The sequence below is a fragment of the Cervus canadensis genome, chromosome 21, assembly GCF_019320065.1.
Source record: "Cervus canadensis isolate Bull #8, Minnesota chromosome 21, ASM1932006v1, whole genome shotgun sequence".
Taxonomy (NCBI): Eukaryota; Metazoa; Chordata; class Mammalia; order Artiodactyla; family Cervidae; genus Cervus; species Cervus canadensis.
In genome coordinates, this window is record NC_057406.1 from 29,721,312 (window position 1) to 29,748,874 (window position 27,563).

The following is a 27,563-nucleotide window of genomic DNA, read 5'->3' on the forward strand; positions in this document are numbered from 1 at the left end:
CCACGGTTTCAATCCCTGGTGGGGAAACTAAGATCTTTCATGCCTTGCAATGCAGCTAAACAAAACAAACAAAAAACAACCACCACAAAAAAGATAATTCCTTAAAAAAAAAAAGATGCAGCAATTAAAACTTTGCCATGACGTGGCCAGCCCCACACAACCTCGCCCTACCATCTCTCTGACCATGTTCCCTGCCCCTCCTTCCTCGTTGCTAACCTGCAGTCACACTGACCTCCTAACTGACCCTCTGACAACCCCTGAGTAGGTCCCTCTTTCTGGAACATGCTTTCCCCAATACTTATCTAAATGTCTTCCTTATTTTATCAAGTTTCTGTTCAAATGTTACCCTTAGTGCATTCTGTCCTTCTTGATCCTCTACCCTCTGCATTATTTGTTTTCTCGGTACGAAATATATTTATTTGTGTGTATGTATATATTTATTTTTAATTAGAGGATAATTACTTTACGATATTGTGATGGTTTTTGCCATACATCAACATGAATCATCCATAGGTATATAAATGTCCCCTCCCTCTTGATCCCCTCTCCCACCTCCATCCCCATTCCACCCCTCTAGGTTGTCACAGAGCACTGACTTTGGGTTCCCTTCATCATTCATCGAACTCCCACTGGCTATTTGTTTTACATATAGTAATGTTTATGTTTCAGTGCTATTCTCTCATCATCCCACCTCCTCCTTCCCCCACTATATCCAATGTGTCTGTGTCTTCTTTGCTGCTATGCAAGTAGGGTGATCAGTACTATCTTTTTAGATTCCATATATATGCATTAATATGCAATATTTGTCTTTCTCTTTCTGACTTACTTCACTCTATATAATAGTTTCTTTGTATCAGTTAAAATTCCCTGACTTTCTTTTCTTCCCCACCCTGCTTTCTTCTTCTTCCTCCTTCTCTTCTTTCTCTAGTTTCTGTCTCCCCTGAAAGCTCCAAGAGCAGGGAATTTTCTTTCATTCACTACTGCATCCTTTACTCCCTGGAATGGGTCACACAATCAATATTTATTAAATGAATAAATCATTGGGATACTTACTCTGTGCAAATACCTTGATAACCTTTAAACCACATCAAACTAGTATCCAGCTCCTTAATGGTTAAGCTGCTTTTCTAAGATTATCTGGAGACTCAGTCAGCCTTAATTTAATAAACAGTATAAATTAAACCAACATTTTCTAACCTTTCTTAAATGAGAGCTTATATATATGTATAATGATATGTGCAAATATGATGTTATATAGCTGTGGTGAAATGAAAAGAATTGAGAGGTTTGTGAAAATTGTATTTATTTTATAATAATGATAAGAAAATCAAATTATATTAGTGATCATAGTAAAATTTAATTTATCCTGGAGCACTCAAATTGATAAAAAATGTACAACCATTAGTACTTCCAGAACACTTGTAACTTATTTGCTACACACAATAGGTTGGTTGGGAAACAGGGAGTTAAAAATCTAGTGCACTTAGTTGTCTTTTGGTTCAGGAAATTACATAATGAGATAGTTTGTCAGTGGTGGCTCAGACAGTGAAAAATTTGCCTGCAGTGCAGGAGACCTAGGTTCGATCCCTGGGTTAAGAAGATCCCTTGGAAAAGGGAATGGCTACCTACTCCAATATTCTTGAATAGAGAATCCAGTGGACAGAGGAGCCTGGTGGGCTACAGTCCATGGGGTCGCAAAGAGTCAAACACGACTAACACTTTGATTTTTCTTTGGTAAAATAAATCTTTTCAATAGAGATAGAAATCAAAATGAAAACCATAAGGTATGTGATTGTAAAGAGCAAAACAGATGCAACCTAGTAGGTAATAAATTTTCCTTCCTCGTTGGGTAGTTTCTGATAGAATAATGTGCTAATAAAGCACAATCTACCAAGAATGCTAGGCCCACTCCATATTCTATTTCCTCTCACTGTAACCCTGGGGAAGTTATTTAATCTCCCTGGGTCAAAGTGGTTTCATTTGTTCAACATAGGCCGGCATTGAGCCGTTGATCAGGAATCCATGGAAATATTGAGTAAAGGACTTGGAGGGGTAACTGGCCTCCACATTTAGTCAAAGGAAGAGTATAATTTCTTATCTTTTAAAGTAGACAAAACAAGAAATAGCAGTGCTAACAAGAAACTTAAACATTATAAAAGCCCGTCAACAAGCCTAATATTCCTTTCAGTGGACCAGAAAACCTATGGGTGTGACAAATAAAACTTTTGAGAGAACTGGACATTGGAAGCAAACTAGGCCAACTGCCAGGTCACCACACATCTTATTCAGTGATGTGAATATCGCTGGCTGTACATCTCCCCAGAGTGATGAGCAATAGAAAAATGACTTTTAAGGATTTCATTTTATTTGCTTTACAGTAGACTGTTTAGCCATGTAGTCATGAGAAATAGTAAGCAGGAGGCTGTTCAGAAGTTTTCTCTCTCTCTCTCCTTCAGTTTTAGGGCAGACTGCTCTCTCTGTATTTGGAGAGAGTAACTTCAAAAGACATCATCCCGGTCCTCAGACGTCAGCGCTTGGAAATCGATGCCAGTGCTCTTTAAAATTTTCACAACCGAGAGTAAACACAGTTTGGCACAGATGTCCACACTTATCATTTGAGCTTGAGGCCATCGTTTCATCTGAAAAGGATCATGTTACATTTTTCAATGTTTTCTTCAGAAACGATGCTGATCAAAACAGTTTCTGACACACGAAAGTTAGTTTCACTGAAAATGTGGATGGTTAAGAAAGCCCCTCAAAAATGGATCTTCTTCATTGACATATTTTAAGCAACCAGTGGTGGCTCAGTGATAAAGAATCTGCTTGTGACGCAGGAGACACAAGTTTGATCCCTGGGTCAGGAAGATTGCCTGGAGGTGGCAACCCACTCCAGTATTCTTGCCTGGAAAATCCCATGGACAGGGGAGCCTGGCAGGCTACAGTCCACGGGGTCACAAGCATCAGACATGACTTAGCAACTAAACCATCACCATCACTAAGCAACCAATGCCTGCCAAAAAACTCTGCTCCACACACAGTGATGTTGAGAACTGCGGCAGATCCTGTTGCTACTAAAAACCTCATAACCAAAGAGAAGGCAAACATATGAGAAATTTTTAACTATTATCATCAGGTCAGAATGCCAAGAAGAAACAAAAATGAGAGGAGAAAATAATACCTTTCTGCAGAAAGACAAATATCATATGATAGCGCTTATAGGTGGAATCTACAAAAAAAAGGGGGGGGGGTTACAACTGAACATGTTTACAAAACAAGTAGAGTTACAGATGTAGAAAACTTTATGGTCACCAGAGTATAAGTGATGGGGGCGGGGATAAATTGGGAGATTGGAATCGAAATATACACACTGCTATATATAAAATAGGTAACTAATAGTAACCTGCTATATAGCACAGGGAACTCTACTTAATACTCTGCAATGGCCTATATGGGAAAAGAATCTAAAAAAAGTGGATATATATATATATAGATAACTAATTCACATTGATGTACTAACACAGCATTGTAAATCAACTATACTCCAATAAAAATTAGAAAATAATATCTTTCTGTCCTGAAGTTACTCCAGGACACCAGGGCTTTAACTGAACTTGCCAGCATTGCCACTGAATTTTCATGATGATTCATTTCTCATATTTCATGCTGCGGTGATGCCCCCGCTGAGCAGCCTGTCTGCAGAGAAGGCTGGCCTTGTGGTCTGAGGACTCACATGGTCCTTCCTGAGTCAAAATGAATCCAAAGGGAAGGCTAAGAGCTGCAAGTTTGACTTTCAAAGACATTTACTTAAGACTTAACAATTCTCTCTTTCTTTATTAGGTTCCCTAGTGAAAATTTCACCTCTTTCCTCACCCTGTTCTTCACCTCTCCACGGGACCCCCGCCAGCAGCCCAGTCAGCAAAATTTCTGCAGTGCAGTTTCCAGAATCTTCCGACGCAACTGCCAAATCAGGCCTAAGTTCTCACCGGGCCTTAACTTACACACAGAGTGCCCCTGATCTTTCTCCTCAGATCCTGAATCCGCCTGTCATATGCAGCAGGTAAGGAATTTATGTTGTTCACTGGAGTCTAGGTAATAATAAAACTAACACTGGTTTTCCTCTTAGGAACTCTCACCACAGGCCACATAGCTTTGTGTAAGTTGCCTAAGTAGTTGACAAGAAAGTACAAGATAGTGTGGTCTGTGCTGAATAGGCTGGAATAGAAACTTAATTTTTCAATGCTTCTCCATTAATAAGAATTTTAGAGACCTTATGTTCCATGCATGTCTTTGGTGCTGATATAAAATAATTAGTTGTATATTTTATCTGCTTACTGTTAAAATATCTAATGCATAAAACATCTAATTAAAAACTCCTATCGAGATATTCAGTATAATTTGGTATTTTGTTGGGATTTTTTTTTTTTTTTTTTACAGAATGCACGAATTTATGGTACTTATCCAATTACCACCAGCATATAAATTATTTTGTAAAGCTATTTCTTACACACAGGATGTAAAATGCAAAAAAAAAAAAAAAAAGGAATTTGTATTCAAAACAAACAGAAGAAACGCTGGCTCCTATAAGCTAAAAGTATAAGACAGATTTTTTTTCTTAAGCATTCTAGATACAAATATTAACTATATGGGCTGAGAACTTTTAATTTCAATATAATTCAACAAGGTCCACAGTAAAGCTCTATAAATATATCCCCTATAATAACCATATGCAAAACCATTTTATCACAAATACTACCAAACCCTCTGAAAAACGTAAACTACAAACACATTTTTAAAGAAATTCTGTTTGATATTTTTTTACTTGTTCTCCAAGGAGAATTTTATACCAATTTTAAAGGTACTGTTTTTTTAAGCTTGCATTTCCCATTGTGACACTTAAAAAATGTGCAGATAACATGTGGCACATTATGACTGTTCTCAAATGGATCTCTGAATACAATGAAGCAATTGCTTGTGCTGCCTTGTCATGTTTAAACAGAGAGACAAAGTGTCGTCTCTTACAGGGGATAAGAAAAAAGGATCTAACATGGCAAGATTAATTATTTTGTCTGTATTGTCACTAAAAAAGGAATACCTCCTCTACCAATTAACATATTATTGTTCTTCAGCAATAGCTTCATCTTGAATAACTACTTTAAAGCATTGCAATTTTTTTAAGTAGAAAAGCGTTAAGTGTTTTAAAATTAAGCATAATTACGAGAGTGCCTTGAATAAAATGTTATTTTCCCCCCTAAGATGAATGATGATAACTGTTTGAATAGATTAGTTACATGTTGGTCTTCTTATATTAAATACTGGGTCACAGACCCAGATTTGACCAGTGAATTCAAATTTAAGCCTCGCAAATTTCATTTTCGTACCCTTTGTTCATAAATTCTGTGTTAAATAATTATTTTTATAAAAATTATAAATTATAATAATTTATAAATTATAAATTATAAAGATTATAATCTTTATTTTTGCTTCTTTTCTCTTTACAAATACTTTCAAAGGGAAGATAATTTGTGTTCGGTTAGGACCAGAGTGAAAAGTTATTCCACCATCCAAAACTTACTCTGCTGCTCTCTGCATAACACCATTTTCAATACAATCATTCCCTTGGGATGTTAATCCCATCTTTTTCTGTGGTAAAACAGGCCTATCGTATTTTCCTTTTAGCAATTTACAACACGCATCACTTTATTGGAAGCTCTGAGAAGTCCTGCAAAAAGAAAACGCCTTGAGTTTTGTTTTGTCTGGCATCTCCTGACTTTATTTGACCACAGAACCCATTTCTTTAGGTTAACACCCAATAATTGCCCATGGAACTAGTGTCTGGGGGAACACCCTGAAGAAACACTTTTTTGTGGTGTGCGTCCTGGGCCCAGATGAAACCCAAGGGAGTCCCCAGACTCAATGACATCTGCTTGCAGCATTTCTAGGGAGACACTCCCACTGTGAGCCTCAGACTTGTGAGAAATCAGTTGCCTATAGAAAGAACTGAGGGGTCCAGAAAAGACGTATTATACCACTCCCGTAGCTTTGCTCACCACAATCTTTTTTTTTTTTTTTTTTGTATTCTTAGCAGAAAGAATGTAATGGGATTTTTATAAAAGAGGTTTTGGAGAAAAACAAGGGAATTTCACTGCCTACTTGTTCAGTAATGTTTATAAATCCAGTAGTGTGTGTTTTATTTGCTGGGGCTTTATAAATCTATAATTCAAACCATGTTTTATTATTGCCTTCAAGGCAGCCACCCATGTAGGCACAGAGAGCTCCAGAAACACACGACTAATTATTGTGGTTTTCCCTGCTGAACTTGAAGGGCTTGGCGTTGAATCCGGGTCTCTTGGCTGCTGTGATGTCTATGCAACAAGCTGTTTTTCTGGCAGGAGAGGTAGTCTATTTGAACTCCTAATTTAAACGTTCCTTTCAAGTATTATCTTGCAAAGAAAAATCTTCAGACTAGTAAACTACTTTTACCAAGTTTCATCCCAGAACATAAGCCCATCATTTACATCTATGGGCTTTTTCCTTCGGTTCTGTCCTTTTCTTTTGAGTCCCTAAATCAGACTGGCGGGATTTCATAATTAGAAATATTTTGTATGTGATGCTTTCCACTGACATTCAAGGCTTGAAAAATAAATTTGCTTTGGATGAAAACACTCTAACTGGGAAATGCTTATCTCTACTACACATATAAACACAATTCAAGGGGAAAAAGTGATGAGATATTTAATATATTCAATTATAAACTATGATTCTTCTCTTTTCCAGTTAGAGTGAGTAATTTGTGGCTAAATAGCAAATAAACAAAAGTTCTCTGAGACCCTTTGTATGAATAATATTAGGCAGAATGAAAGAACCCAGAAACAAAATACAGAATTAAAACCTAATCAAGTCTCTAAACAAGATAAGTGAGAGAAGAAATTTGCCAGACTATTTGTGGGATTACTTTGTAATTTATTAAACAGTCAAAACTGTTGAGAAAGCAAAAGTAGCCTGCCTCCTCCAACTTCCTCTGTTAAAGAATCCTGCCCACCTCTCAAGGACCTTCCTTTTTCTCCATTGTTGATATTCGACTCTTTGCAATCCCATGGATTGTAGCCCTCCAGGCTCCTCATCCATGGGATTCTCCAGGCAAGAATACTGGTGTGGGTAGCCATTTCCTTCTCCAGGACATCCTCTCGACCCAGAGATTGAACCCACATCTCCTGCATTGGCAAACGGATTCTTTACCACTAAGCCCCCAGGGAAGCCCTTTTTCTCCGTTACCCACAGTATACTCCCTTGATCTGTTTTTCTCAACTTGCATCCTGTGTGGTCAGGTGTACGTCCACTGTTTGTCAAAATGTATGTATCCTTTATTCATTTCCATAGGGCCTTAACAGGTGAACTGATCCATCTGAAAACAAATAATTAAATTTTATGGCAAAAAATAAAAATAATCTACCATTTTTTTATTTTCATGTTTGCAGTCATTTTTTAAAGGGCTTTTTGAACAGAACCCACAGAAATAAATCTAGTCATGAAGCTTTTTAGCAGACACAAAGTGATTCCACTGGGAAAGATATTTTTAACCAAATACACATGGGCACTTCCAAAATCACTGCTGTAAGTATGTAGCTGACTATCCCAGGATTCTCTAAATAACGTGAGAGAAAGTTACCAACAGTTTCATTTCACCTCAAATATGATCTTGATTGTGGAAGAGCATGAGAGTTGAACAGAGTATCTGATCCTTTGTATTGATTATGCTTTCCTTCAGTTCAGTTCAGTTCAGTTCAGTTCAGTTGGTCAGTCGTGTCCAACTCTTTGCAACCCCATGAACTGCAGCACGCCAGGCCTCCCTGTCCATCACCAACTCCTGGAGTCCACCCAAACCCATGTCTATCGACTTGGTGATGCCATACAACTATCTCATCCTCTGTCGTCCCCTTCTCCTCCTGCCCTCAATCTTTCCCAGCATCAGGGTCTTTTCAAATGAGTCAGCTCTCCGCATCAGGTGGCCAAAGTATTGGAGTTTCAGCTTCAACATCAGTCCCTCCAATGAACACCCAGGACTGATTTCCCTTAGGATGGACTGGTTGGATCCTCTTGCAGTCCAAGGGACTCTCAAGAGTCTTCTCCAACACCACGGTTCAAAAGCATCAATTCTCCGGCGCTCAGCTTTCTTTATAGCCCAACTCTCACATCCATACATGACTACTGGAAAAACCATAGCCTTGACTACACAGACCTTTGTTGGCAAAGTAATGTCTCTGCTTTTTAACATGCTTTCCTTACCACTGCCCAAAACAGTATCCCACATATCAATGTCCTTGCATAAGACAAAATGATTTTTTTCCATCAAAGGAATAAGTAGACTGCCAGAATATTTGACTGTTATTTATCTTAATGTATACATACATGGTGTGTGCCTACAATTTTCTGAAAAGAAAGGACCTACTTACAGCTGTTCCATTATTTCTCAGCTGTGGCAGACCATATTCCCAAGGGACTTCTGCCGATGGGCCCCTGGAAAGAAGTGGGGCGGCCATTCGGACACCAAGCAGAACAGGTAATTCTTCTATGGATTCTGTTCCTCAAAATGGAAATTGCTCTGCTAGATTTTTTATTTTTTTTCTGATCAGAAAAAGGTAACATATGTTTCTGAGTTTTTTAGATTGCAAGTTTAAAAAGACAATGAAGGAAATGAAAATCATCCATAGTCCTACTACCTAGAGTTAATCATGGGTTACGTTTTGATGCAAAGCTATCAAAAATGTTTATTGTGTCTATACACAAATGAATATATTTTTAAATGAGACACCATTTTCTGTAATGTATAGAATGCTATAGAAATGCTATTTTATCTTGGACATGGGAGGGTCATCTATCTTAGGGTACGTTCTGGGGATCTCCATCGCAGAGCCTGAGAATTGACCCTGCTTAGACTACTGTGAGTTTGGGAGGTAAAAACCATAGTTTTTCTTGAGGCAGTATTACAGAGCTCAGAAGAATAGGCATTGCAGCCTGATTTATATCCTGATTCTGCTTCTGACTTGTCTGTAATCTCTGTGTCTTAGTTCCTTCATCAGTAGAATAGAGATAATAAAGGTCCTACTGGAACAGGATTATAGATAGTTAAATTACTAAAGCACATAAGCATTTATTACAGTATCTGGGTCACTGTAAGGAGTAAGTGTTTGCTGCCATAATTATTGTAATAATTATTATTTTACTTTTACTGGTGTAACCCTAGGGACTTGCTTTTGTTATTGCTGCAAGTTCACAAGATAGGAAACCAGGTGGCGCTACTGGTAAAGAATCTACCTGCCAAAACAGGAGACCCAAGAGACCAGGGTTCGACCCCCAGGTCAGGAAGATCCCCTGGGAGTAGCAAATGGCAACCCACTCCAGTATCCTTGCCTGGAAAATTCCGTGGACAGAGGAGCCTGGCAGGCTATAGTCCGTGCGATTGCAAAGAGTCAGACACAACTGAGCACGTGTGCACATACACACACACACGAACGTTAGACTTTATGATGATAGAGTGATCTAAGAATGGGTCTTAATTATCTGCTCCAACATCTTTTAATACGCAACAAATACTGATTATTTGCCTGCGAGAATGATGTGCTATGGCAGTGGACAAAGGTCCGGGGACGTAGGCAAGAAGAAATTAAAAGGAGGATTCTCTGTGTGGCCATTATATGATATGGTACACTGAAGACTCAACATATTCTCTTTTCTATATCCCTGATCTTCCCTGACTCTACTGAGGCTGATAGAATAAGGAGTGTTTCCTTATCACCTTTGGTCTCCTGTAGAGCTATATGGCCCTTGAGTGTGCTTCTTCATTTTTCTGCAGATTCTGGGATTGAAACTTATCAATTACATTTTCTATAATTACTGTGTCTGATTCTAACATAGAAGCAGTTGCATGAGAAAGATAAAATAAAGACAGGTCCTTGGAAATGTGCCACAGGATACTCCTGATCAGAATAGGCTACATAATAAAAGCCATTGTTCACCAGCAATATGAGGACATGTGACAAGCCTAGACTATTCAAGCAGCTTTGGAAAAAAAGAACAAAATTTCCTTCAAGACTTAAACCACCATAATGAAGAAAGTATGGTGCTGGTGTAAAGATTATCAAATAGAATCATATGGAATTGAGTAGAAAGTGCCACATTAGACCCACACCTATTCAGTTGTTGAACTTTCAACAAAGATCCACTTTTCCAAGCCAAAAGGGCTGGAAAAAAATGAATCTCACCCCTTACTTCACACCATATGAAACTTTTATCCTGAGATGGCGCACAGACCCAATGGTAAAAGCTAAAACAGTGAAACTTCTGAAAGAAAACACAGGAAGATATCTTTGTGACTTAGGAAAAGGTGAAGATTTCATAGGTCATGGAAAGCAATAACCATTTTAAACAAAGCTGGATTTCATCAGAAGTAGAATATAGGAACTCAGATTTCATAAGTTTGCTTCTGGTGGTAGGATTTACCAGCTGTGGGCTCTTGGGCAATTTAAGCCTTTCTGTGCCTCAGTTTCCTGTCTGTAAAGTGAGCATAATAGTAATGCAGTAATGCAATAATACCTGCCTCATAGGATTGTTGACAGGATTCAGCATGTTTGTACAAACAAAGTGCTTTCTGTGGTATCTGCCACGTAGCAAGCACCCCATAAATTTCAGACAGGTGTTTTATTCAGCTACAAGAAGCTTCTTGAGGTCTTTACCCCAGAAGCGTGTTCTTCAGACTCTTGACATTACCTGATGCATTTTCTGATTAACACAGTTTGGTACTGACTGCAATGAAAGACAGTGGAGATGGGGAAGGAAGGAGGTACAGATCTCCAGGGACCAAGATTGGATACAAGGACCTGCCATGCTCTTTGGCACATGCTGTGGCTTCTATATTCTACAGGTTACTTTGTTCTTGGATATCACCTCAAATTGTCTTGCCCATGTGACATTTCTAGAGTTAGGGTTCTAGTCAGCTGCTTGGTAATTTAGTGTGTTGGTGCATGCATAAAAGAAAAAGAAATATAAAGTCATAGGAGTTTATATGACACCTGTGAACTTATCTACAAAACAGAAGTAGATGCACAGACATAGAAGATAAACTTATGGTTACCAAAGAGGAAAGTGTGTGAGGGAGAGAGAAAATGGGATTTGGGGATTAGCAGCCCTGGTAACTCAGATGGTAAAGAATCTGCCTGCAGTGCAGGAGACCTGAGTTAGATTCCTGGATCAGGAAGATCCCCTGGAGAAGGAAACAGCCATTCACCCCAGTATTCTTGCCTGGAGAATTCCATGGACAAAGGAGCCTGGCAGGCTACAATCCATGGGATCACAAAGAGGTATCAACTACTGACCTGAGCATTATTATTGAGGGCTTATTAAATGTCATATAAATCACAGATCATAATTCCATCTATTTTATTGGGTTAAAATGAATGTGTTTGCTGAGACTCTGGGAAGTAGCAAGGATAGGGAAGTCTGGGGTGCTGCAGTCCATGGGGTCACAAATAGTTGGACATGACTTAGCAACTGAACAACAACAAAAATGTGTGCTCTCGCCCACCCTATGGTCCTATGTTCTTGGTGTGTAAGCTCGGGAAAATGGTATTTTCCTAACTATGATATCTGTACTATGTGTTTTAGGACTATTTGCTTAAATGGGACCCCTTTTTTCATTGCAAGTTTCATAATAAGCTATTGCCTTTTAATTGCAGATGACATCACTCAAGTTACCTCTGATTATGAAACCAATAACAACAGTGATAGTAGTGATATTGTACAGAATGAAGATGAGACTGAGGGCCCCAGAGAGGCTCTGAGGAAGACGTCGGCTTGCAGCACCTATGCTCCGGAGACCATGATGTTCCTGGTAGGCACCCATCACTTATCTCACTCATTTACTTGAAAATTGGCTTCTGTGACAGGATTGACTTAGAAATATATCCCTGAATCATGTCTTACTTGGGTTACATGTATCTTGTAGCCCTTCCTATATGTATCTGTATTGTTTTTCTCTATCTCAGTCTTATTGGTCTCGAGATTCTATTGTGGCTTCCCAGGTGGCGCTAGTTGTAAAGAACCTACTTCCCAGTGCAGGAGACATTAAGAGATGTGGGTTTGATCCTTGGGTAGGAAAGATGCCCTGGAGGAGGAAATGGCAATCCACTCCAATATTCTTGCCTAGAGAATCCTGTGGACAGAGGAGCCTGGCAGGCTACAGCCCATAGCGTCAGTTCTATTATTTAATGATTAAAAATTTAAGTGTTCATCTCCACATCTGATTACAATATTTCTTAACCCAATCTAAAAATGTAAATATGCCTAGGAAAATTAACTGTTTCAATCAGGAAGATAATATTTTATAAATGTCAATCAATCAAAATGAAATCTATCTATTATCTTAGGACCTCTGTTGGCTTTTTCTAGCACCTCCTTGATTTAGGGAGTGAGCCACTGTTTATTTTCATTGTTATATTAAACCAGGTTGACATTGACATTTGCTCCCCATTAAAATATTTTTTAGTGATGACTTATTCCGTGTATTTAAAGAGCTCCACTTAATGAGGACAGAAGCATACATTTGAGTCCGGTTCATCTGGGGGAGGCAATAAATAGCAGAAAACAGTTGACCATAATGTGATTTTCCATTGTTGCTTTTATCATTTCTCTTTTACCTAATTTACCATTTATACTTTTATTTTTTAATTGGAGGATAATTGCTTTACAATGTTGTATTGGTTTTTACCATGCAACAATGCAAATCATAGCTATACATATGCGTGCTAAATCGCTTCAGTCATGTTCAAAACTTTGTTACCCTATGAACAGTAGCTTTCCAGGCTCTATCTGTCCATGGGATTCTCCAGGTAAAAATACTGGAGTGGGTTGACATTTCCTTCTCCAGGGGATCTTCCCAACCCAGGAATTGAACCTGCATCTCTTATATCTCCTGCATTGGCAGGCATGTTCTTTACCACTAGCGTTACCTGGCTCTTCCCTAACTATATATATATAGTTATATATATATTATATATAAATGTGATATATATATATGTATACATATATATATCCCCTCCTACTATTTATAGTTTAAAATTGTCAGATAAAATAACTTAGGTGTTTCTTTATCCTCATTATTTTTTTTTCCTAGTAAATAAACTCTTAAGAATGTCATTTGGTACCCATTATACATTTTTGTCTGTACATATATTTGGTGCTTATTTTTTGGAAACCATGCATCACATGAATTAAACGAAAATACCTGAAAATTGTAGTAATTGTAACTCTATAGGATGAATGCTGATTTTGAAGTAATAATATAAATTGGACCAATTAGAATACCGGTGATTTACTCCCTCTCCCTACTCAGGGCTTTTTTTTTTTTTTAGAGTTCAATATAAGCCAGGAATCCTCATCTCAGGAGAATTTACATAAATATATAGAAATAAATTTGCATACAATTTCAGAGTGTTCGGAAGTCCTTGAATCTTTATTTAAGAATTCCACAGAAGACTAAAAAGCAGTTATGTTAATGTATGAAAGAAGCATCCAATTTTTCTGTAGCATAGATGAACCGGCAATAGGCAGGCACATAAATGCAAAACTCATGGTCTGAATCATTAAGGCCTTTTCTCATTACTTTGGGGTCTATATTTTGTTTCTTTTGACTTTTTTTTTTAAGATCACTCATTCACCCCAAAGTCATTTATTTCAGTTGAACTCCACTGTTGAACTTACCAAAGAAGGAACAGTGTAGAAAAACTGCACATTGTTAAAATATTTTTATCTTCATTATAGGACAAACCAATTCTTGCTCCTGAACCTCTTGTCATGGATAACTTGGACTCAATTATGGAGCAACTGAATACTTGGAATTTTCCAATTTTTGATTTGGTGGAAAAAATAGGAAGAAAATGTGGCCGTATTCTTAGTCAGGTAAGAAATGCATTCATGCATATGACTTTAAATGTAGAGAAAATATTCCTTAGTTGTTTAAAGCTCTGTACATGGTTAACACCACTGATGAGCATTAGGTGGAGAATACCCAGCATTCTGTAGAATCCTTGGTGGTGGGATAGCAAAAGAAATCGGAACTTTAAGTCAGTAGAATATTGTATTCTGCAATTAAAATATTATATATATTCTAAGACAAAATGGAGGGAGCAGGGATACAAAAGTGAAGTGAAGAAATGATCTAAATTCATAAAATTCAACTAATGAAAGCTGAACCAAGCCCTCAAAAGAAGAAAGCTGCCAATTTATAAACACTAACTTATTGTCTAATTATTTCCAATGACTTTTTTTTTTTTTAAACTTTTGAGTAGTACAGTGTGTAGGCCTTATCTGGTGGCTCAGATGATGAAAAATCCAGCTGCAGTGTAGGTGACCCAGGTTCGATCCCTGGGTTAAGAAATCCCCTGAAGAAGGGAACAGCTTCCCACTCTAGTATTCTTGCCTGGAGAATTCTGTGAACAGAGAAGCCTGGTGGGCTACAGTCCATGAGGTCCCCAAGAGTCAGACACAACTGAGTGACTAACACTTTTACTTTCTTTCACTTTAGTCCTTATCAAAAATAAAATATTAAAAGTATGGTTCCCTCAATCTGTGAGAAGCATAAAATATAGCTCTGTTTATTTAAATGTGAAAAACATCTTTCAGTATCACAAGAAATATAGAATAAAACTATTGCTACATAAAAAGTCTTTTTCTTTTTTTCCTTAAGTTTGACCAGTTTCAAGATTTCCCAAATAATGTTTCATTTCACAGAGAGAAAGAGAAAACATACAGAAATTAAGAATTTGAAAATGTCTGTTCACAATAAATAAAACAATAAGGATTTGCTTCATTATCTAAGGTGAGGTGAAGTCGCTCAGTCGTGTCCAACTCTTTGTGACCCCACGGACTGTAGCCTACTAGGCTCTTCCGTCCATGGGATTTTCCAGGCAAGAGTACTGGAGTGGGTTGCCATTTCCTTCTCCATTATCTGTCTCCATTAGAGGGCTTCATTATCTAGCCCCTACTAAAATGCACACTCAATCAGTTGGGATCATGGGCAGGAGGAGAAGGGGGGCAACCGAGGATGAGGTGGTCAGATAGCATTACTGACTCAATGGACATGAGTCTGAGCAAACTCTGGGAGATAGTGAAGGACAGAGAAGGCTGGTGTGCTGTAGTCCATGGGGTCTCAAAGTGTTGGATGTGACTGAACAACAGGCTCAGTCGTGTCCGACTCTTTGTGACCCCATGGACTATACAGTCCATGAATTCTCCATGCCAGAATACTGGAGTGGGTAGCCTTTCCCGTGTCCAGGGAATCTTCCCAACCCAGGAATCAAACCAGGGTCTCCCACATTGCAGGCAGACTCTTTATCAGTTAAACCACAAGGGAAGCCCAAGGATACTGGAGTGGGTAGCCTTTCCCTTCTCCAGCAGATCTTCCCGACCAGGGATCAAACCAGGGTCTCCTGCATTGCAGGCAGATTCTTTACCAACTGAGCTATCTTGAAATGATAGTTATGAGCTTATTTAAAAATGTTTTAGGTGAGTTCTTAGAGAATGGAGAAATATCACAGTGGAGATACTAAAGACTAAAAGATTTGTTAATATCAGACTTAGGTGAGAATTCAGGACTCACTAACCCTTGCCTGCAAAATGCTAGAAGAGAAATCATTTGCTGGACTGATCCCTACTCTGTGCGGTGGACACGGGCTTTTTTCAGAACTCTGAGCAAGTATCTGATTGTAGAACTTAAAGATAAAATAAAATAAAACAGTGACACCAAAATAAAAAAAAAAAGTGAGGATTACTGATCCATGAAAGTTTAAAGGAAGGAATAGAGATAACTTTTCCTCTACTGTTCCTCAAACACAAATGCTAGGCTAGTCTTCAAGACAAAAAATGTGTCCCTGCCTTCAAGGAACTTCTGCTCCAATGGGAAAATTAGATATGTATCCAAATAATGACACTTCAACTTGCTGCACACAGAGGTATGTTCAAATGATGGATGGCTTGTGAAGTTCAAAATAAGTACAGAGTCTCCATAACACATGGTCATAGCCTCTATTGGACTCTGTTCTGACCATGAACACATTGAGAACCAGAGTGGTAGCCCTTGAACTTTGACTTAGAGATACTATCCATTTTTTTTTTTTTCTTAAAAAAATTTTATTAAGGTAACATTGGTTTAGGATATTATACAAGTTTCATGTGCACACTGTATTTGTTCTTCTGTAGACCCTACTGGGTGCCACCACTGAAAATGTTCCCATCACCATACAGTTGACCCCCTTCACCTATTTTGCCCTCCCTCATCTCTGCTCTGTTCCCTATGTCTACATGTTTCTTTTTGTGTGGTTTGTTCACTAATCTTGTTTGTTATATTCCACATATAAGTGAAATCATATGGTGTTTGTCTTTCTCTGTCTGGCTTATTTCATTTGGCAGACTATCCTCAAGATATATGCGTGTTTTTGCAAATTACTTAGTGCCATTCTTCTCTTCCTTTCTCCTCGATCCGGAGCACCATCTTTAGCATCTTTTTCTGCTGGCTGAGCTTGAAGGCAGGTCTAAAAGGGACCCAGTTTTATTCAATCCGCCTCTGCTTCATGCCTCAAGACTTCTCCAGGGAGGTGTTGTGTCCCATCCCTGAAACTCATTGCACACCAGAACTCTGAAGGTGTGATTTTACCTGGAAAAATGCCTGAAGTGATGCCACGAGAAGAGGTATCAGCAGGCCAGGAATTCTGTTTTCTCTTCTATTGAAGATTGTGATCCCTGGTATGGGAAGAAAAGCCTCAAATTCTTTTGTGTTTGGTATATATGTCACAGATGTCCCAAAACTTTACAATTTTGTCTTCAGAGTAATATGGATGCAGGTATTTTTTTTTTTTTAAATCTCTAGTTGACAGAAGGAGAAACTGAGACTTAAAAAAGAAACGATACTGCCCATCCAAAGTCATATGGTAAACATTGGGCCCAGGATTTGATGTATCTATATATAGGAAGTCCAGGCTTTTTACCTTTATTTCAAATTATTTTCAGCACCCCCAATGCATTTGTTTATTATATTTTCAAACTCAGAATGGAAAGTCTGAGCAACAGAAAGTTGTCATTATAGCAGTTGGTTTTCCAGCACAAGTGACTGTACTAAATAGCATTGCAGGAACCTAACCCCCTTGAAATTCAGTGAGTGGTGGGGATGGGGGCTAGGGGAGGGACAGAAGAGAGGAACTTGACAGGTTTTGCCACAAAACATTTTCTAACTTGTGAATATAAACAGACAATGGAAAGATTAGATATAAATAGCAATTAGATTTTTGTATCTTTTTTCCACTTATCTCTCAAATATAAATACATAACTACGTGATTTACAATGTCACTATTTTTCTAAAAAACCAAATATTGAACTTTGAGAAAAGCCAACTTTATTTGCCTTGCTAAGTAGAACTTTATGATATTTCTTCTCTGATTTGAGTTTATAAGCACAAAAACCATGAAATTTTCAGGGTGTAAAAGGCTTTTTTTTTTTTTTTTTTGCACTTTATAAGGCTTTAGGACAGCTGAAATGAATTAACTTGAACATTCCAAGAAATCACCTTCTGGCTGAGACTACACAGAAAAAGTTTCACTTCAAAAGACTTTTAAAGAGACATATGTGCAATGGAAATGACTTCTCAGCCTTAATGTACTGCCTGCCTTTTTGATGATTATCATGTTTATTTTAACAAATTTAAAAGGACATCATTCAGATTTGGGAAGAGTATTTACTTTTTTTGGTTACGAATATTTACCCAGTTAACAGTGACTTTTCTTTATTTATGAGTTTGGATCATTGCCTGTTGATTTCTAACAGCTTCTTGGTGAAAATTTTCCTATTTGAAAATCATACCCTAAAAATATCTTGTCTGAATTTTTCAATTCATCTTTCAAATATTTAAAGAAAATAATAGGAAACTTTAGTCATTTACAGTCCTAACAATATTGCTTTTCAAATAATAGTGATAGGATATGAAACAGTTAAGAGCACACAATCTGAAGCCATAATGCTGGACTTGAATTCTGGTCTGATAATGTGTCAGCTGTGTGATGTTTTACAAGTCATTCAACTTCTCTGTGCCTTAGCGTCCTCTGCTTTCAAGTGTAATAAGTAACACTGTCTATCTCATTAGATGCTATATAGATTAATTAATGTAAGTAATTAATATATGTAAAGTACTTGGAGGAGGCATCAAACTTATTAAATTCCATATATATCTATACAAAATAGTGAGTATACATGTGTGTCAATAGCTGCTGCTACTATAAATAAATTTTTTTGCAGTAACATGTATAGTTAAATCCACTGGGTATTTATAAACAAGAACTCAAATATAACTTAAAGCAATAATAAGGAGAAAATAACTGGAAGAACTACAAAATATGACAGAAACCACAAACTTAACTTTCTATTGCATTTTTAAAGAGAGGAGGTGGAGATGTTATGTAACAGAAAAAGGGGCAAAATTAAGTACACTGGCCTGTATAGTTTTTTCAAAGTGAAAAAAGCACGTGTAAATAATATACATACTCTATTCCCAGTGGGCAGCCACAGTGCTCCTTTGAAAACATAAGTCAAATAAAGACACCTTCCCTGCTTCAACGCTTCAAACATTCCCTGCCTCACTCGGTATAAAAGTCCTAACACTGGTCAACCTGGCTGTGAAAGAGGATTGCACCCCAGTCAATACCCCTCTATAGTCATTAACTTAAATTTTACTCCTGTCCTCATTCATTCTGTTTCGACCATGATGGTCTTCTTGCTGTTTTGTGAGGATAGCAGACATACCTCAGGGCCTTTGCACCATCTTTCTCTTCTACTTAGAAAACTTTCCTCAGATATTCCTATACCACACTCTGCGTCTCCTTCAATTATTTGCTGAAACTCACCTGAATATGCCTCTTCTGACCACCGTATTTAAAATAGCAATTGCCACGTCCTCCTGGACTCAAAGCTCTATTCCTGCTTCCCTTTTTCTTTTATCATATAACATCCCTTTCAGTCATAGTGTGGTGGTGGTTTGGTTGCTATGTTCTGTCCGGCTCTTGTGACCCCATGGAATATAGCCCACCAGGCTCCTCTGTCCATGGGATTTTGCAGGCAAGAATACTGGAATGGGGTGCCATTTCCTTCACCAGGGGCTCTTCCAGACCCAGGGATCGAACCCACGTCTCCTGTGCTGCAGGTGGTCTCCTGCATTGCAGAGTGAGCCACTCGGGAAGCTCAGTCAGAGAGTGTACCTTATTAATTATGTCTATAGTTTGCTGCCCTCACCAGCTGGACCATCAATTCTTTTAAGGAAAGCTTCCTTGTTTTTTCATATGTGTGTGTGTGTGTGTGTATACATATGTGTATATACATATATGTATGTATGTATGTATGTGTATGTATACATACATGTGTATATGTGTATATATACATATATGTATGTACATGTGTGTATATACATATATGTATGCATATATATGCATTATATATGGAAATTGTCTTAAACAGAAGGAGACACTCAGTAGACATATGCTGAATGAATAAATCCCTTTTTTTAGTTATATATAAATGTGTATGTGTGTGTTAGTCAGTCAGTCACATCCAACTCTTTGTGACCCCATGGACTATAGCTCACCAGGCTCCTCTGTCACTGGAATTTTCCAGACAAGAATACTGGAGTGTGTTGCTATTCCCTTATTCAGGGGATCTTCCCTGACCCAGGATTCGAACTGGGGTCTCCTGCATTGCAGACAGATTCTTTACTGTCTGAATCACCAGGGAAGTCCCATAAATGTGTGTGTATGCATGTACACAAATATAAACATATGATATTGATGAAAATTAAATATCCAAATAAAAGAATATTAGTGAACTTGAGTAGATATAAGGTTCATAATGAAAATAGAAATTTAACTATGAAGTTATCAAACATTTAGAAGTAGTTCGAGAATTTTAAGCAAGAATACAAATAACTGAAAGGATAAATAATTCTTTCTCAAAGTCTCCTGAATTATAACCAGTACTGTGCCTTTGTGACATAAAGTGAGACCACTTTTTTAAAAATTTGTATTGAAATATCATTGACTTACACACTGTACTTTAACGATAAAAGTGCGGTCACTATAAATGGTGCTGCTCTCCACCCTGCCATGTGAGTAACCATTTCTCTCCCAATTACTCTCTTCTGTGCCTTTATCATTTTTTTTTCATTCTCCACAATTTGCTTATCAAAGATACCAGTCACATCCAAAGATATTTAGTTGATTTGAGTCTCTAGAGCTATGAAAGTAATTAGAAGGAGAATAGATATTCAAAGGAGAGAGATGGCAAATGAGGAAAAATAGTTCAAACATTTTTATTTATACTGGATTAGAACAAATTTTTTTTCTCTATATATTTCAGTCAAGACAACCTTTTCTTTCTTGTAATTCTATTCCCTTATTCTTCATTAAGGCACAGTTCTTTATCCTCTAGAAAGCTTTTTTAAATTTATAAAATTAGTCCAGATGAAAGCTTCCTCTCATTCTTTACTTAGCACATATATTATACAATTAGCAAGTTACTCAGTATCATTCTCTTATTATTGATATCACACACAATTTAGTACCTTGTTATATTTCTTTAGTATATACTGGATTTTTTCATTGGCTGTTTCTTGGGTTTATGTCTCTACCTTTAAAAATAGATTATATAGAGGGCTAGGACATAGAGATCTTCAATATCTATTTGATCTGTTGTTTCCAGTAAGGATTTCTATAGGCAATACATTAATATGGTTGATAGAATGTATACTTTTTTCCCCATTTTTCTCTTTATGTCTAATACACATCAAGGGATGTTTTGTAAGACCTTGACTTTTACTTTTACAGGTATCATACAGACTTTTTGAAGACATGGGCCTCTTTGAAGCTTTTAAAATTCCAGTTAGGGAATTCATGAATTATTTTCATGCTTTGGAGACTGGCTACAGGGAAATTCCTTGTAAGTAGAAGAATTAATACTTTTGAAATCCATTAAATTTGCTATGGGTAATGGGACATTGAATTAAGAGCTAGCACAGAATTACACATTGTAAGCATCCTATATGGTCACCTGGTGTAGTGATTAGGAGATAGTAGTTTATGTTAGCATCCTGGTCCCTTTACAAATCAGCTATAGGACACCCTGGTCTTAATTAACCTCTAAATGCCTCATTTCTTAATCTGTAAAATGGATATAATAATAACTACTTCATAGGATTGTTGCAAGGATAAAGTAATGTAATAATTGTTAAAAGGTAATAATAGTACCTTGCACATAAGTAGCTCCAATTTAAGTGTGTACTAAATAAATACATGTTAATTTATTGCTCATTTTACAACATACTCCTCTTACTGGGTAGAATTCTCAACCTTTGCTCTAGCATCTGCCAAGTTAACTCACAATTAAAGTTTTTCAGTACAAGATAAGCCTAGCTGGGAATAGAGGGACAGGAAGATGATGGTCTAATGAATAAAATAGAAAAAGAAAAGGCAACTGGAAGTGGTTGTGGAGAAATTATTAGGAACTTTTTTAAAAATCAAGATAAAATGTGAAGACCAAAGGATAAGACACAACCAAGGGTTCAAGCTTATGAACTTTGAATATTGTGAGAATAAATCTGTCCTTTGTAATCATGAGGAACTGGAACACAGAAGAGATAGTAAATTTTCAATATGTGGCATTTCTATATCATCAGAACATGTAAGTAGCATTGTCCTACGTGCTACAAAATATATGAAACTGGAGAAATGGCTGTAAATCTAATCAGAAGTGTACAGAAATCACATGAAACTTTAGAAATAAATACATAGAAAGAAAAAATAGTTAAATATAATATGTTGACTAGAGCTTGTATTACTTAAATCACATTTTAACTTTTAAGTTTCTAAATTTGCTTTTACCTACTTTGAACTTTAGAACCCCAGAACTCATGTCTATTTCTAGCAGCAGACAGCTTAAGTAAAAGCTGAATGGAGATTAGAACAAGTGTGTTCAGAAGGGGTGGGGTAGTGCATTAACCAAGTGATCCATTATTAAGATGCTGGTTTTGAAAATGCCATCACATGCTACGTTAGGATAAAAATGCACAGTTGATGTTGTGTGATAGAAAAGAGGAATGAGTTATTGAATTTACAAGTTGTATGGTAGAAAAGGAGAATCAAGGTTAAATCTACAAATGATATTTGTGGGAGAATATGGGACTAAATGCAGACAAAATAGGACAGTCAGGTAGAGAGGGGAATTTAAGCGCTCTGGGCGCCGTGGGAAAGTCTGGCAGATGGGGCCATGGAAGTGGAGAGAGAGATATGAAAAAAGGGTAGTTTGAAAGGATCTTAAGATAAGCCTTGCTTTTTTTAATACCATTTTCCCAGGGCTACCCTGGTTGAATGCCAGGGATTGACCTAAGTGTTAGTGATTTCTTGAAGCTTAAGGAATTACATAAATAAGCTTTTACAAAAAGGAAGCCACTGAAAACACTAGTCATCAGACTAAATTTACAAGTAATATTAATTGATGAATTAAATTTAAGTTTATAAATAACACTAATATTAAATTTCCATATAATATAATCAGCTATTGCCAGGTTCCACTGAGTTCAAGTCTCTATCTTTCAACTTTTCTCTAGATAGTATTCCATTAACTCATAAAGTTGACCAGTATTTATTTAAGTGTAAAAAGTTTGCAGATTCTAAATTTTATTATTACCTATTTATATACTGCAAATAACCAGATATTTTTCCTGAAATACCAGGTTCTTCATTCCATGTGAAAAGAATTTGTTATATCTTTGCTTGTTCTGTTAGACATGAAAGGGAATTTATTTACATCTTCTCACAGAAAAGTTTTAACTTAATTCATGATCACTTTTAAATCGTAATACCGTGCATGTTATAAGGCTATAAATTTAGACCAAGATGGATATTTATTAAAAGCTGTATTTATCATTATTTAAAATTAACATGTGCAAAAATTTAACATTTATTCCTAGAGAACTATGTTTCTAATCTCTGTATAAACCCTTAACTAAACAAAAAAAGCCTAAAGGTAACCCAAATAGGGCTAGATTAGCCTTAATATGACAATGAGCTAAACTGTTAGAAACTAAAATTTTACTACAGTTTTAATTACACTTTTTAACAATTGCCAAGAGAAGAGGGAAAGTATGAAAGCTTGTAAATTTATGCCCAGAACCTTTGCTAAAGGACCCACCTGCCAGAACAGAAGACATTAAGTGACTGCGGGTTAGATCCCTGGGCTGGGAAGGTCCCCTGGCGGGCTACCGTCCATGGGGTGGCCCAGAGTCAGGCGTGACTGAGCACAGACAGCACCACCTTTGTTTAGTTCAGTTTGATTAAGCTGTATGTGATGTGCCCACCGATTTTAAAGGTAGACACTGAGGTGCCATGGAACAAGCTAGAAGGGCAGAACTGTTACACCATTAGCTCCTTTCCAAAGGTGGGGAAAAGAGTGTTTCAAGTCTAATTTCTATTCTTTAGTACTTTGCTTCATTCATTGGTGAATAGGAGCATAGAGAATTTTAAATAGAAAATCTGTAAATTGAGTTCTAAAAAACCTATAAATTTTATATGCAACCTCAGCCTTCCATAGCAGCTTATTTCAACCCTGTGCTTGAGGAAAAGGGGAAAAAGAGAAAACAAGTCTATTTAGACAGAAGAGGGGTTAGGCAGGTTCTGGGAAAGGGGAAGGCGGGTGATGTTACTAGGATGTGCACGTGTGTTTATGTGTTGTCCAAGAGGCGGGGGTGGGGGGGCTGGGTGTTTGCCAGGTGGGTGAGAGAATTATTAAGAGATTTGTCCAAAATGCAGAGATGAAGGAAGAGGATGAGAATAATAATGATAAAATAAGGATCACTCTGATTTTATTCCTCAGCTCTGTCAGTTGCCTATCAAGGCCAAAAAAAGAAGAGCAATCTTCGAGCATATTTGTCTGTCTTATAGAAACTTCTCAATCCCCTGTGTTGACTCAGGTGTCTTTGCACCTGAGTTGGTCCCCAGAGAATTAATGGCAAGAGCAGCAGTGCCACCAGCATTTGGCACAATATTTTCTCATAGTAGGTTTGAGCATGTGTTTAATAAATATCTTAATGACTTCTTAAAGGCAGATAATTTTTCCATCCTGCTTAAGTGATAGTGACAATGTAATCCTTTTAGAGTTACACCTGCATAACTGTATCTATATAAATATATGTTATATATATTAAAGGAGTTAGGTTTGTTTAGCTATTGTTTTCTTTAGCACTTGTGAACCTATACTCAAAAGCAAAAGGAGGGTTCCCCCCCCATATACTCTTATACCTAGTTTTTAAATCAAGATGATGTTAATCTCTAAAAAGCAAAACATACATAGAAAAAAATTTTTAACTTTTATTTTATGTTGGAGTAGAATCAATTAACAATGTGTCAATTTCAGGTGTACAGCAAAGTGATTCAGTTATACATATACATGTATCTACTTAAAATGATTATAAACTAAGTTAGGTGTTAGTTGCTCAGTCATGTCTGACTCTTGAGACCCCATAGACTGAAGCCCACCAGGCTCTTCTGTCCACTGAATTCTCTAAGCCAAAATACTGGAGTGAGTTGTCATTTTCTTTTCCAGGGGATCTTCCTGACCCAGGGGTCAAACCTGGGTCTCCTGCATTGCAGGCAGATTCTTTACCATCTGAGACATCACGGAAGCTCCAAAATGGTTATACTTACCTCAGAAAAATGTGTTTGACAAGCTTTCTTTTCTTTACATTTTCAGCACTAAATTATTTAGATCGTTTGTTCATTGAAATTTTGGGCTTCCCAGGTGGCACTAGTGGTAAAGAACCTGCCTGCCAATGCAGGAGACCTAAGAGACGTGGGTTCCATCCCTGGTCAGGAAGATCCCCTGGAGGAGGGCAACCCACTCCAGTATTCTTGCCTGGAATATTCCATGGAAAAAGGAGCCTGGTGGACTACAGTCCATAGGGTCACAAAGAATTGGACACAACTGAGTGACTAAGCACACACACACACAAATAACCTATAAAGCCTTCTGGACTTGGACCTTGGGATGCAGGACAGGCCAGGAAGCAGTGTAACTCAAGAGCTACAAGTTCACCTGACTTGGTATTGTCTATTTTTCACCCCAAAGAGACACAGTCAATACCCTGATACCGCTTCCACCCACCTTGTAATGCTGGATGCAAGCACAGGTTTCTCTGACTGTAGTAGTAATGGTAGTTACATCACACAGTCATTTTCCCAGCTTGTCACAAGGGAAGAGTAAAGAACTTAACCCAGAAACTCTCTTCCAGCATAGCCCCGGAAACCCTCTGACCAGGTTGCATGTTCTTCTGGTGGGTCCTCACTGCCTTCTCCCTCCTCCATGGCTTAGCTTAGCTTTTATTTTAGCTCTTCAATTCTATTTTTACAAGCCCAGCATTGACTTTTGAAAGGAAACTGGTAATCTGCACTAACTCATCATTGTATTGTAAAAGCAATCATGTATTTTCAGTTCAGTTCCATAAAGTCACTCAGTCGTATATGACTCTGTGACCCCATGGACTACAAGCAGGCCAGGCCTCCCTGTTTATCACCAACTCCCGGAACTTGCTCAAACTCATGTCTGTAAGTCGGTGATTCCATCCAACCATTTCATCATGTATTTTAGGTGAATGATATTTACATCAATCACAAGCTTACTATACAGCGGTCACTTTAAAATAGGTCCCCTTCTGTAATTCTCAAAGTTGTAGTATGAAATAGGCACTATTATTGTCTCCATGGTTTTAAGATAAGGAAATGAGACAATGTTTTAAATGACTCAGTAACACAGGTAATAAATGTCAGAGCAGAGATAGGTATGTCCTAGACCCTGAGACTTCTAGAATGATCAACTTTGTACACTGGCACAGATATAGATTTTAAATGTAATTGTCTTAAATCATTTGGGATAGTCCATACATGGAGATAGAGACCCCAGTTTGAATAGAAGTGTTCTCTGGAGACTAGGTGATAGTCAGTGTTCACCTTTGGCAATGATACAGTGAACAAGGTTTGCTCTTTACTGCTCCAGAACCTAGGAGGTCTGCTTCTCAAAACTCTTCTGAAAACATCCTCTCAAGACCTCCCTGAACCCTTCACTGAGTTTCTGGAGTTTTTACCCAAGATTTACCAATGTGTCTTCACTTAAAGTTGCCAGAAACGTAGGAAAAGACACACCATCTTCCTACATGCTCCTGTGTGCCGCCAACACCATAGGTGTCCTAATTTCTGTTTTCTTCCCTGATCGGAGAACAGGTGTTACTCTCAAATTTTCACTATGATTCTGCTTGTTCTCTTCTGTTTTGCTTCTCCTCATATGTTGAGTGCTATTCACAGATGTCATCTATTACCTTATAGAAGGAAATCATATCATGGTTGGTCATTAGGAATAAAATGTATGAAGTTAGCATACTTAGAATAAAGCATACCAAACCAGTGAAGTATTCTGAAGGGCCAGATAAGAGAAAAACTTGGAAAAAATGGACTGAGAAAGAAGGTGAGCCAGGAACACAGTGGGCCTTTGGTCATGGTTCCGTAGAGGCTAGACCACACGTGTAGAAATAGAGCCCCATTCCTATGATAAGGGCATTTTAACTGGGGGATTTGGTTGCCCTGTAGATTTATACATTTGGGGATGGCTCAACCCCTTATGTTATTGTACAAAGAGGTTTTAATTTTTTCTTTTTCTGTATTTCCTGTAACTTTATTCCCAAACCAGAATTTCTAGATCAGAGAACATTATCGATTTTGGTTTTGATTTGCTTTGTGGATTTTATCTATTAATACATGTAAAAAACATTACTCATTTGCTTACATTTTTAAGTGTGATACAGAAAAATAACACTATTTTCAATTCACAGGTTATATTTGAGTGCTGTTTATCAAAGATGAAACACTGGGTGGTATGGACCATTGGTCTGACCTAGGTTAAGTGTCTCATGGGTCTTTTGTTCTAGTCCTCTGCATACTTTTACACAGGAACATGGGCGTAAGGACAAGAGTAAGCATTGCAGTGGATTCGCACAGTGAGTTTATATATGTTGGGTTATTTAGTGAAATTTATGTTAGGTGGATGCTGGACACAGATTTGTTCATTTCAGACATCTGCATGTGTGATGAAAATTGTAAGATTTTTTTTTTTCTTGTTACTATGAATATTACAGAGAAATGGAAGAGGAATCACAGACTATTTGTTCTAGAATGTTTGGCTCTTTCACCCAGGTTATTTAAATGTGAGGACTAAACCGTTTGTCCAGTAGGTGGCACTCTTAGTCCTTGGACCCCAGAGTTCACAGATGAATGCCTGTCCTTTGCATTGGTTACAGACCACAACAGAATCCATGCCACGGATGTCTTACATGCTGTTTGGTATCTCACGACACAACCTATTCCAGGCCTCTCAACTGTGATTAATGATCACGGATCAGCAAGCGATTCAGGTACGTATTAAGTCTCTGTGCTCCACTGTA

General features: G+C 37.6%; 1 protein-coding gene across 1 annotated transcript in view; it reads left to right on the forward strand.

The window, feature by feature from the left end:
• The window catches only part of PDE3A (phosphodiesterase 3A), a 357,231-nt gene that overhangs the window by 309,653 nt on the left and 20,015 nt on the right, over window positions 1-27,563 (forward strand). Inside the window, exons 6-11 of the mRNA XM_043439874.1 lie at window positions 3,838-4,057; window positions 8,472-8,557; window positions 11,730-11,884; window positions 13,813-13,950; window positions 20,908-21,019; window positions 27,420-27,533. Of these exons, the coding sequence (XP_043295809.1) occupies window positions 3,838-4,057; window positions 8,472-8,557; window positions 11,730-11,884; window positions 13,813-13,950; window positions 20,908-21,019; window positions 27,420-27,533 (825 nt within the window). The remainder of the gene's footprint in view (window positions 1-3,837; window positions 4,058-8,471; window positions 8,558-11,729; window positions 11,885-13,812; window positions 13,951-20,907; window positions 21,020-27,419; window positions 27,534-27,563) is intronic.